The 13,532-nt window shown below is 40.1% G+C and overlaps 1 protein-coding gene across 15 annotated transcripts in view; it reads right to left on the bottom strand.

The window, feature by feature from the left end:
* The window catches only part of LOC122671765 (protein MICRORCHIDIA 6), a 77,644-nt gene that overhangs the window by 18,719 nt on the left and 45,393 nt on the right, over positions 1–13,532 (bottom strand). For 4 of the 15 annotated variants that reach the window (XM_043869187.1, XM_043869186.1, XM_043869189.1 and 1 more), the window contains 4 exons: positions 2,240–2,291; positions 1,896–2,007; positions 1,438–1,601; positions 1,081–1,193 (listed from right to left, as the gene is read on the bottom strand). In XM_043869187.1, coding sequence (XP_043725122.1) covers positions 1,081–1,193; positions 1,438–1,601; positions 1,896–2,007; positions 2,240–2,291 — 441 coding nt within the window. Of the gene's footprint in view, positions 1–1,080; positions 1,194–1,356; positions 1,387–1,437; positions 1,602–1,895; positions 2,008–2,239; positions 2,292–13,532 lie in introns of those variants that run through there. The other 11 variants (XR_006334382.1, XR_006334389.1, XR_006334387.1 and 8 more) reach the window with 11 other exon arrangements.

The following is a 13,532-nucleotide window of genomic DNA, read 5'->3' as shown; positions in this document are numbered from 1 at the left end:
GCAAGTTGGAGTTATGGAGATCAACCTTGGAATCAAAAGGTTTTAAAATAAGTAGAACGAAGATGGCGTATATAGTGTGTAGCTTTAGTTACACTAGGACAGATATGAGGTGGTGAAAATTGATGAGAGGGAGATTCCGCGAAGTGATTATTTTAGGTACTGGGGCTCAATCATAAATAAAGGGGATATAGAGGATGATGTTTCACAGAGAATTAAAAAAAGATGGAGGGAGTGGAGAGGTACATCCAATGACCTGTGATCAACATATTCCTTTAAAACTTGAAGGAAAAACTTATAGGACAGTCATACGACCGACTATGATGAATGGTACGGAATGTTAGGTAGTTAAGAAGTAACATATAGATAAACTCCGTCTAGCTGAGATAAGGATGTTGAGGTGGATGTGTGGCAAAGCTAGGAAGGATAAAATAAGGAATGATCATATTAGATATTTGATCTGATTTGGGAGTAGCTTCGATACATGATAAGCTACAAGAAAGTAGCTTGAGGTGGCATGGCCATGTTCAATGGAGGCCTTTGGATGCTCCAATATGGAGGAGTGATTTGGTTCAGATTGAAGGAGTTAAAAGAGCCAAGGACAGGACCTAAATGACTCTAGGAGAAGTGGTGAGGAAAGACATGCACAGCTTAGGCCTTGTATCAAGTATAACCTCGAACAGAGCTGATTGGAGGGTAAGGGTCCATGTAGCCGACCCTATTTGGTTGGGATAAGGCTGAGTTGTTGTTTTAGCTCGGTTCTTCCATTGATTAGGTAATATGCCCCCACAAAGTGTCAACATTATTTGGAACATTCTACCAAAAAGATAACCATGAAATTTTCCATTTTGCCAAAATATTGGATCTCTTTTCCATATTCCTTCAATACTGTCCAGCCACCCGTGGAAATGGTGAAATTTCAAGCAGATTTTGAACCATATCCCCTCCTATATCAAGAGATTAGTATAGGTGCATTAAACTATAATTATCAGGATCTTACAAGCTGGCATCAACTTAAGATATTCAAATGGCATTCTTATTGCTGACAAAATTGAAATAACAGATTGCATTATCATGTCAAACCTGTGTTAACCTATTCTTCCTGGTATCAATTACATTTTCTCTTGACCTTGCTTGTGCTTTCATGCGCTCTTGTTCAACCATATGATCATGATCCTTCCTTTTTATGGGTAAACCTGTTTACATATCAAACGGTCATATTATTATTAATTAGTAAAAGTACAGTGACAACATTGTCATTGCATACTGAGAAAAAAGGCAGAATATATACTATTATTAATTATAATAAAACTATTAAAACTAAGAAAGTAAAACAAAGGAAAATATTTGAACATGTGCCATTTTCGGAGCTAATCTGACAGTATCCAACTCATTGTACCCATTTGCCCACTGCCAAATGACTCGGAGTTTCGATTGTACCTTGAGGGGCTTCACCTGCAGAAGCTACTCTTGGATTATCAATAGCAGAGAAACCACGATTCGTCACAACAGTCTGAAAACCATGTGTTCCAGATTGAGGTGAGCCCTGGGGAATCACTGGCACATGAGAACTTTTGTACCCTATCAATCCACAATGAAAACGCCTGCCAAAATTCAGAAGTGCATTAACTAAATATATTAGAGCGAAAAACTACCTATATCCTAAGTGATTGAAATTCTGTTTAACTGAATGACGAGGGGTGCATAAAAAAATAAATCTAGAATACAAGGCTTCCTTAATTGTAAAAAAAACCTCCATAATGGAAGGGAGGAATGAGCAGTTCATGCATTTGCACAAGGAGAGAAAAACCAGAATTTAGAGCACCTTAGATATGGGCCCTCAATGATTAAAGCAGAAAACTTTCACATATGCTTTGAAAGGATAAAATATAGCTTACCAATATTCAACTGTCATCTGCTTTAAGCGGGACTCGAGCTTTTGAAAAAGAGAAGTCTTCTCAAAATCTTGCTTATCATGAGTAGGTTCAATAAAATTTGCCTCCAATATGCCTAAGAGAACAGTAGTAGATCATTCAGTAGCAACTCAAAATGACTGCGGACACAATTAGACCATAGTTGTCACGGCGCCTAGGCAAACCGAGGCAGTCGGAGGGGGGGGAATTAAGGTGACAACAGCAAGGCGCCAGTCCAGACAAAGCCGCCTGGAGGCCTAGGCGACGCCTTGACAACTATGGATTAGACAGTTATGTATGTCTAACATTACGTGTGAAAAGCTTCTCACCAACAACACCTCTGCCAGTAATGCTGGTGGTCTGAGTAACACGCCAAAATGGCTGCGAAGAAATAGTTGAGAGAGGAATGGTAAGAAATGTGCTATAATGTCAAAACGAGATCAGAACAAGCAGCAAGTAAATTGAGCCATAACATTACTTCCCGTGCCATGACATTTTATAAAGATTTAATACTTGTATCATACAACAAAAAATGTTCATCTACAATCTAGTTAGGAATGCTCAAGTCATATTACATAATGCATACTCCCATAACCTCAATTCTAAGCCCAGACAAAACTACTTGGTATCAACTAAATACTAAATAGATACCCTGTCCACATTCCCACTCTATATAGAGCCTTATGTTTCACTAGCTCATAAGCACTCTTCAATTCTCTTAACACACTTCAATCCCAAGTAATTAAAGGCCTGTGCATTCATCTTTAACACATCTAGCTTGCACCATATCACTTAATCACTAGGTTGAATCACCACAATCAACTATCATCACATTTTCACCTATTGGTACTATGTACTCCTAAGTTGCTTCAAAATTCAAATGTCCTAGTCTTTCTCACTAATCTATCTCAACATCCACTTGTTATGATTATCTGTATGTTGGTTCTTATCTCCACATTCAGCTCCATCAAGCACCAAAAGCTTTTACAGCTGTCATAAAAATTTACAGACTTAGTTTTAATGCAATGAGAGGGCCAGACAACACTCCAGAAACACATCTCTACTTCATCCACCCAAGCTCTAATCTTATTAATGGAATCCTAATCACCTAACATTACTGACCAGGAATCCAAAGGAAAACCAGAACCACAGGATTAGGAAAAACCAAATTTAGAGAGAAAGTATGACACTCACAATCTGCTGCTGGTCAGATGGATTAGATATACTGGTCGAAGGGTATGAGGAACATAAATATAATCTCAAAATTAGGAGACAATTCACTGGTCGGATAGCAATGAGTTATAGTCTGGTCAGAAATTAGTAACTTACTAAAAGAGTGATCCTCAGAGCTGTAACTCCTTGTGCAAAACAATAGGTAGGGGGTATGCTTTGATCAGAAACCTATTATGCTGCTCGAAAGAGAGTTCAGATGCTGGGCTGCAACTTAATAAATGATTGAACTCAAGAAAAATATCAGAACCAGAATGGAACTTAGTAATGAAAAACAAAAAACTGAAGTAGCAACAATTTTACCATTCATAGATTGACTGAACCAAGGTTGGACTGAAGACTGAACTTGAAGATGAAGAGTCGGGAAGAAGAGGAGGATATGTTGGTCTCCCACCAACTAGTCTCCTCCTTGGAATCTCACCAAGAACTGGTGTCTCTCACAACATGAGGCATCTGTTGAACCAGCTTCACTACTGAGAGGGGGTAAATCAGTTGTCATAAAATCCCACAAATTGGCTTGCACAACCCACTGTCACTGTACCTAGAACTGTGCACACACCACTGGCTGGGGCAATCCCAATTTTACCAGCTAGAGATCATGTCTTCCCGCACTGCACCAAGATTGGTCAGGCCTACCAGGAAACACACCCTCTCTGCAAAACAATTCACTTCAAATACAAGGCACACAATCACAACAAACAGTTTTTACGTGGTTCGGTAAATTAACTACATCCACAGAGCAATATCCCCTTGGGGTTTCATACTTGCTCAATACACTACTCAAAGTGACTGCTCCTATAATCCAGGTTACACCTGCTTCGGTACTTGACAATACAAAGACTAAAGGCCACAACCCCAACTCCTCACAGCTCCAACTATGAGGGTCTAGCTCCTACTAAACAATTTAACAAATAAAATGATAAAAATTGAATTCCCCAATCCCCACAATGATCAACTAGATGTATACATCACACTCGACTCAACCTAGGATCTACAAATGAAAATAGGGAAGAATTCACCTGTGGACTAACCACCTGAAGACCAATGTCACAACCATCACCACCATTATCCACATGCTCGTGGGGATTTAATTGATGTAGTAGAATGCTTTGACTGCAATCCCAATTCTCCAAATGTGCAAATCAAGCTTCTCCTTCAAAATCTGTGCAATAGAGTGTTTTCCAGCTCTCACAAGCACTCCCAAGCTCTTCCTCACATTTTTCTTGAAAAACTGGAATTTGGGCCAACACATTTGGACCTAGAATGAGCAAGTTATGCACAATTGAAGTTCTAAGGGCAATTTTGGAATTTTAGGTAATTTATCATAACATTCTGAACTTCACAGGGGTCTCAGGCGACGGTCCATGTGTCACTACTCCTGTCGGCAATGATATGAGCCATTAGATTTAAAGATTCTTGGCGCGTGAAAGTTTGGAAGTTGGATCTTGTGTTTTCTGTCAGGCGAAAAAACAAGCAGCCTGGTCGAGAAAAATGGAATCTCGATCACGTGTTCGGTGCGCCTGTATCGCAAGGGAGTTTAGTGCTTTGTGGAGCTCGAGTATTATGAAGCACTGCACAAAATCGGATCTCTACGTGACCAACACAGCGGATTGCGATGGAATCTTTAGCGATCGAATTTTTCTCAGTGTAGCACCACTCACAGCATCATTTCTACGTGGACCAAAAAGAAGTCAAGCGCCCAAATCTGACAGAAATCTTTTCCCCCACATCAATAAGGTCCTGTGATAATGAATATTTTGCATCCGATGCTCATCTGATGGCTGCCATGATTCTGGAACTGTTCATGGTTACATAAAAATGTTTCTCAGCCATACTAACTTCCTGAGAGCTTGATTTTTCCACATCAAAAGTGTCTCTAGTATGGAACAAATCCACATATGTTCAATTAATGTCCCACGGGAACATTGCACCATTGTGCCTTGAGGCTGAGGCTGGCCTAGCATGGCAGTCTATGCGCGTGCGGGCCTCTGTTGGCATGCCACCCAGCGCGCAAGGGTGCCATGCCTCATGCCAGCCATGCCAAGAGTTATGCTCGTGGCCATGTAGGCTTGATCCATTGGCCATGTGGGCCTGTGCTGGCCAATTGTTTTATGCACACCTGGGCAGCATTGAGCATGTGTGGCTGCCACCTCAGACTCCATGCCACACCAACACGTTGCATTGCCATGCCAACAGTCTGCATGACCATACACCACGACCTTTACACCATATCAAACCACATCATCTCATCCATTAATGGACCATCACACATCCACATCATCGCATCCTTTAATGGACCATCACACATCTACATCATCTCATCATTCATGCCATATCACCATGCATCTTACATCGTGAGCATCACCATACCCATAATGTGTATCATTATCATCTCATATCAACATACTTGCATCAACAACAGCCATACATGATATCATCATGCATATCATTTCACATGCACCCATAAATGATATCATCTACATGCATGCTGACATCATTGTGCATGCATGACATACATCTCAACATCATCCATATGCATCAACATACATGTTGTAAATGCCATGCACATGCACACGCGAACACATGCTGTAAACATCCAACCAGATACTGTAGCTTTCCTCATCTAAACCAGGATAAGGATCCTCCAATCATTCCTAAGGAGGGGAGATTGATACGAGATTTGGGGAAGAAAAAAGGTGTAATTTCTTACAAGCCTCAACGCATTGAAGTAAATTCAAATTTGAGTTTGAATTTGAAAGTCAGTGAGAGTGGATTGGCTTTGGGGGGAAAGAAGCTGGGTATGTCCCTCACCCTACAACCTTCTTCATGAACTGCCTTTGCTGGAATATCAGAGGCTTGAATGCCCCTGAAAAGAAGAGATGTGTTAAGAGATTATTGAATGAAAAGGACTATAAAATGGCAATTCTGTTGGAGACAAAAGTTAAGGTAGGAAACCTAGACTCTACTTTCCAAAACCTGAAAAGAGGATGGAAGTTTAGTCACAATTGAAGTCAAGAGCTTCACACCCATATTTGGGTTGGCTGGGATGAAGGATGTTTAAAAGTGGATGTCATCAAGACTACCAATCAACTTGTTCATATGCAAATTTCTATTATTTGGACATCTTTGGTCTTTTTTTGTACTACAGTGTATGCTTTTAACTCTTTAGAGGGTTGGGTGGATCTATGGAGGGAGCTTGTGGACTTAGCCTCAGGTATCACTGATCCATGGGCTGTTATAGGGGACTTCAATACAGTGAGACATCAAAATGAGAAGTTGGGAGGGGATGCCATCCAACAGGGTGTTGTGGATGAGTTCAATGCCTGCATCTTTAATTCAGGATTGTCGGACCTGAAGTGGAAAGGGGAGCCATTTACTTGGAATAATAATCAAAGTGGTCATCGAAGAATTTGCAGCAAACTTGACCGAGTTCTTGTTAATAGCTTGTGGTTGGACAAGTTAAGATTCTCAGAAGCAAATTTCCTGTGTCTGGGAATTTCAGACCATAGCCCGATTGTTCTAAAGATTTTAGATAACTCTTCCTCTCTGGAGTCTCGGATCTTGAGAAAGACTCCCTTCTCCGTCTCACTGGTTTCTCTCTGGGCTCCCTCCCAGTGAAATACCTTGGCCTCCCTCTCATCCCTGCCAGGCTCTCCAGCCACCACTGCACCCCCATGCTTGACATGATCCGCAAACGTCTCCAACTCTGTAAGGGCAGGCTTCTCTCCTACGCGGGCAGGCTTGAATGCATTAGATCCGTGCTCCAATCCTCTTACATTAATTGGTGCGGCATCTTTGTCATTCCTAAAGCCACCACCAAAGCTATGGAGTCCCTTTTTGCTGCTTTCCTCTGGAAAAGGAAGGTCTGCCTTCCCAAATCTGAGGGAGGTCTTGGCATTCGCCGCATCCGCGACTCCAACACTGCGGGAATTCTGAAGCTTATTTGGAAAATCTCCACCAAGCATGACTCCATTTGGGTTCAGTGGGTCTACTCTCACCTCCTAAAAAATGACTCCATCTAGACTGTCTCCATCCCAAAAGATTCCTCCTGGATCTTGCACAAAATTCTCCACCTTCGGCTTTTGGCTCTCTCAGCCATTTCCTCCACCATCAGGGATGGTTCTTCCACCTCCTTATGGCTCGACCCTTGGTACCCCTTTGGAGTCCTCTATAACTTCTTTGGACCTAGAGAAATCTACTCCTCCAGGATACCAAAATCCACCCCTTTCTTCCATCATCTCTCACGGCAATTGGTCCCTCCCCTCCCCCTTACCCCCCCTCTCCCTAATCTGGGCCTTCCTCCCCCCCTTCCCCCCCCCCCCCGGGGTCATGCAGACAAGGTCTGTTGGCTTCCCTCCAACAATGGCATCTTTAGCTTTAAATCAGCCTCGAATCTAGTTAGGCACCATGCCCCTTTTGTCCTTCGGCACAAGCTTGTCTGGTCCAAAGGCCACATCCCCCGTTACAGCTTCCTTGCCTGGAGAACCCTGAGTCTTTGCCTCCCAACTCAAGCCTTCCTATCCCACCGAAGAATTCCTGCCCCCCTGCATTTTATGTTGGATCCTTATGATGAAAATCTTGTGCTGTTGGAAAAGGAGGCGAAGACTAAACTTTGGACTGCCTTGCGGATGGAGGAAAGTTTTCTTAAAGAGAAATCTAGAGTGAAGTGGCTAGAGCTTGGAGATGGCAATAACGGGTTCTTCCACAAATCTATGCAAAACAGGTTCAATAGAAACCATATTTCATGTTGTAGACATCAATTGACATCCATACACATATCCATCACATCACGGCACATTCCAAACATATTACACATATACCAAACACATCCCTGCACATCCCAGACATATCACACACATACCAATCACATCAGGAAACATCCCTAGCACAGCTCTGACATCTCAAACACATCCCAACACCTCAAACACATGCAATGCCATAAGTCTAAAAACATCTCACACTCACACACATGCATATAGCAATGTTTTGTGGCTCTCAAAATCAATGTCCATTATAGAGACCTCCTCTTTATTTATAAAGGGTAGCACCATTACATAATAAGTAAATCTCTATTGCTAAGGGAGAGGTACTAAAATAGAGATGTGAAGAAAATGAAAACTTCAACATAATAGCTAAGTCGCTAGCTAAGAGAATAGAAATAGAAACTGCAGCAGAAAATTAAAAACTACTAAGATTTCATCACAAAATAGAAACTATATCTTCAAGCCCAAAATATCTCCACGCATGGTATCTTGCTGTATCTTCCTAGATCTTTCTAGAAACCTCCTCCCACACATGGACTGCCTATCTGGGCCTAGTCCTGGCCCATGAAGACCATGAAACTTGGGCTGGCCATTCTTATTCTTACGGAAATACTTCTGCTGGAATTGCCATCTATACCGTAACTATATACCTGTTGAATATTGGTCATTTGTTATTTGGAAGGGCCCATAGCAAATCACATGGGGTATTTTGACCCGGGTTCCACATCAATTGGGGATTGCATGAATTAATTACAGAATTGCCATTGGTCTTGTATCTTTGCAATTTTATTGCTTTGGTGGGTCCTAGATCACATCAATTTGGGGTTGATCTTTGAAGAACGGTACTTGCATGGAGTGGTATTGATAAATTGTTTTGTTGGTGGTATCAATTTTTTTGTCCAATATGATGCTTTGGACATCACTTAACAAGCATGTTAGTACATATCTCCTCATCAAGACATATCTATATAATTGAACAAAACATAGTTCGTCATAGCACTATAGAGCAACTTGAATTTCATCAATAACATGCATAGATCATCTGGACTAGTACATTGTCATTTGACACTAATGACAACATGGTTCATCGTCTCGGTCGAAAAGATGCAGTTTCAACAGAGATATCTCAGTATTGCAGGTTTCCGAGACGAAAACTTTGATCGATTTGAAATTGAACTAGTATTCGCATGGTTTAGACCAGATTTCGGTTGAAACCTCAGTTTTGACCTGAACCTAGTTGAACCACCTAGATAAATTAACTTATCCCCATCGAAACTTATTTGTTTCGACCATGTTTAAAGAAACTGAGATGAAACCTGAGCTTGAAATGGTATCAAACCAGGTTTGCAACTGATTTATGCCAAACATTATTTAAGTTAATGACTTTGTAATTATCTTTCCATTTACTTGAAATATTATTCATAAATAATAAACACCCTCCAAATGAATCTGATAAAATTAGTTGAAATTTCAAATTCCAAATGACTTTCAAATGCTAGGTTTTTTCAAGTCTAAAAATTTCATAAATCTTATTGTGACAAAACATACCTAAAAACCAAAAGAGCGGCAAAATAATATTTTGTTTTAATGTCTAAATAGTTATTTCCATTCACGGTGATTTGATTTTAAATAGCATTTGGGCACACCAAATAAGGTTTGACCGGAACATAACTCCTTCAATATAAATCTGATTTAAGCAATCTTGGATTTGTTTGAAATCTGATTTTGTGCTCTACCTAATACAAAAAGTCTCATGTAAAAATAAAATCATTTGACCAGTCAAACTTATTAGAGAATATAAAAATTTCTCTAAATCAAGAGTAATTTTGATTACATATAAATAAGATCATATTTTCCAAAAGCAGTATAAACCAAATGTGAGATTTGTATACCAGGAGAATCACCATTTCTAAGAACAATATAAACAAAATGTATGTTTTGATTGTTTCAAACTTTCAATAGCTTATTTACATTTCCAGTACCTAAATTATATGTAGATTTTGTGACTTAGCGTATAAAATAAGGCTAGTGTACAACATTATTCGGCGTACATTAGCAAACTTGTCAAAACCACGAGTGCCCTTTTGGGTGGTTTTTTGGTGAAACTAATTCATGGATTATGTTTTAAATGTTAAAAATGGGCAGCATAGAAAAAATAGGACAAAAAATCACTTTCTGGGCCTTGAAACCAAGGTTTCGAGTTGGCCAGGAAAAAAATACAACTGCCATATCTTAGTTTCCGGGCTGACCGAAATCGGCCTCGAACCCAAAATTTCAAACCTTGAATGGTGGTCATAGTACTAAATCTTGCCGAAATCACAGTAATTTCGGCCAGACCTAGATGAGATGCTAGGTCGAAATTAAAAAATGCAACATCTCGCTTGAAATTTCATCAAGATGGCGAAATTTCAACTATTTGTAGCATCTCGCTGAAATTTCGGTCAAAGATTACAAACCCATAATATAAAAAAAAGCCCATATTTCGTGACTCTCGGTCGAAATTTCAACAAAATGTTACAAACCTATGAAATAAAAAGCCCATATCCAGTTCCGACCAGGTGGGCAGGCTGATTGTATGGACATTGATGACTTATCTAGCTCTGTTAGCAGATTGAGTATGGGTGACAACAGATTGAGTGGGCATTGGCATGAAGAGAGAGTCCATCACCATCGGAGTTCAATGCATCATATTCACATCCATATGGGCAGTTCACTGGGGTGGGGAAGCATATATCTTCTTCTTCCATTCCTAGTTTTGAGTATGACTCCAAGTCACAGGGACGTATTGGATCGTCTTTTGTGGATGACATCTTCTCCTACCTAACCCACCAGCCGTGTATGCTGCCAAGACTCAACGGTGACACATCACTGAACTCCGACAATGATGGACTGGCCTCTCCGCCATTAAGAGAACATTTGATGATCCTGGTTTGTCATGAACACCATGGGTAGATCGACAGATTACCAATCCAGTGAACCACCTGCACATTCGGATGTCCGGATCTATATCCGGTCATCCAGCCAGCAGTGGCCAAGACAGGGAAAAATAAAACACTAGGCTACCACAAACACATGATCATCAAATAATTATGGCATGCCTTGTAAGTGTTAGGCTGTGACATGGAAATTCTCCTTCTCAGAGCAGACAACACACATGATTTCTGAGTAAATAAGCAATCCAACCCAATGTCTGAAATTGAGGACTAGTAATAAAACATATTCATAACTCAAGGCATGGTCGGTAAGTATTCCAAAGTATCAGAGCAAGTGACCAATATCATATACAGAAAAACTATCATATTGCCAATTAAGCACATATTAAGACATGCAATCATATTTTTTTACAAGCAAAACATAAAAAATAATGATCAAACAAAAAGAGATTAAAAAAATAATAAAACAAGATAAATACTAAATGTTAGACAAAATCAAAACGAAGGGACTAGGACTAGGAGACTAGACAAAGACATATAAATAACTGTAAGACTAAAGAAAAAGATACTAAGCAATGCATACAAACAGCTAAAAAGCAAGATAAACAAAAAAGATAACAAACACAAAAATTAAACCAAATATGCATGCAAACCTTGTTACAACTGTCTTAAAGACTGCTATCGTGAGGGGTGTCTGTCATTGTTTCCGTGAGGGGGAAGTGTCCCTATTTACTTGTAAATGTTAAGCAATGAGTAGTTTTAGTTTACTTTATTATTTACTTTCCTTGAAATTATACTCATACTCTTAGTAGGTTTCCTACTAAGAGTCAATTACTTTATGTTATAAGTATTGGGGATAGACCACGATGGGGAACAACTAAATCCTACCGTGGCCTAGCCCTTTCTCTTTTCTCCTATCATCTCTCTCTATCTATCACTCGGTTCTCCTCTTCTCTTCTTCTTCTTCAGATTATGGTTGGTAATCTCTAGTTTTGTCACAAACCGCTTATCCTATAAGCTCGATTTGTTAAGGGCAACAACAATGCATATCAACACCCCCCCCCAAGCATGCTTAGGCCTATACACACCAAGGTTCGAGAACTCGCGAGATCTCGCTGAGTTTCTCGGTTTTCCAAAATCTCGAGTCGAGATCACATACGCATTCTAAAAGTGCATTTTCTCGGTGAGATCTCTCCGAGATCTCCGAGTTTCTCGGTTTGACATAGGAAAATGCCCATCTAGGTCCTTTACATGAGTGCCAGATCTCGAGATCTTGCTGGAAATTCTTGGTATACAGACACCTATCTATGCCAGGAACCAAGACAGACACTTATTTATGCCTAATATCAATTAAGTAAATGCTTTTGTATTTGTATTTCATTTACTTAAGATATTATTCATAAATAAGAAAATACCCCCCCATTTGAATCCAATAAAAATAGTTAAAAAATCAAATTCCAAAAAGAAAAAAAGTCAACCCCCCAGTTCAGGAACAAAAACTGGATTTTCGGTGGTAGGTGCAATTTTCAACTTTCTAATGCTGGGGTTTTTCTCAAATCTAAAAATTTCATAAATCTTATTATGGTAAAACATTGCTAAAAACCAAAAGTGCGGTAAAATATTCATTTGTTTTGATGTCCAAAAAATTATTTCCATTCAGAGCGTTTTTGACAGCATTCGCGCACACCGAATTAAGTTTGACCGGTACATAACTCTTTCAATATAAATCAGATTTTAACAATCTTGGACTTGTTGGAAAGCGGTGTGCACGAATGCTGTCAAAATCCAGTTGCATTAGAAAGTTTGAAAATTGCACCTACCGCCGAAAATCCAGTTTTTGTTCTTGAACTGGGGGGTTGACTTTTTTTTCTTTTGGAGTTTGATTTTTTAACTATTTTTATTGGATTCAAATAGGGGGTATTTGCTTATTTACGAATAATATCTTAAGTAAATGCAATATCATTTACTTAAATGATATTAGGCATAAATAAGTGTGTTTGTCCTGTGTCTGTCCTGGTTTCTAGCATAAGTAAGTGTCTGTCCTGCTTTCCTACCAACTGAAACTCCTATTTTGACTTATTTTTTGCAAAATCTGATAGTGCCATTGTGTTTAAATGGCCTAAAATAGGCTGAATACCAAGTTTCAGACCCAAACTAGGTCTAAAACCCACCGAGATGAGGCTTCGAGTCGAGAAAAAAAAAAGTGCAATAACTCGGCGAGATCTCGGCGAGATCTCGACTCGACTCGGTTTTTCAAGGGTCCGAGTTGGCACCGAGACCCGAGTTTTCGAACCTTGATACACACATCCTTGCATGTGACTAGCACTCACAGAGAAACACCATCATGTGGCACCGAGGGGAGAATATTTAGGGGAACCCTGTTACATTTCCTAGGGATCGACCACTTGACCTTCCTGCTCTGATACCAAGTTCAAATTGTTGTTATTAGATGCACAGGAAAGGTTAGGGAGAGCCGGAGAGGAAAAAGATCTTATCCAGCCGTGGCGGGAGCTGCACTGTGCAGCACCGCTAAACGACAGCAAAAACAGGGGTAAGGTAGTCATTTCATAGGTGGGTCCCACCTGAGCCCCACATGTGAAATGACCACCTCCCCCCTGTATTTGGGGTTGTTTTCAAGCTGCACAGTGCAGCTCCCGCCACAGCTGCACAAGAGCCAAGTCCAGCTGGAGAGGATG

This window comes from Telopea speciosissima, chromosome 8 (assembly GCF_018873765.1).
Source record: "Telopea speciosissima isolate NSW1024214 ecotype Mountain lineage chromosome 8, Tspe_v1, whole genome shotgun sequence".
In the NCBI taxonomy this organism is placed as follows: domain Eukaryota; kingdom Viridiplantae; phylum Streptophyta; class Magnoliopsida; order Proteales; family Proteaceae; genus Telopea; species Telopea speciosissima.
This window is presented reverse-complemented; position numbering and strand designations above follow the sequence as displayed.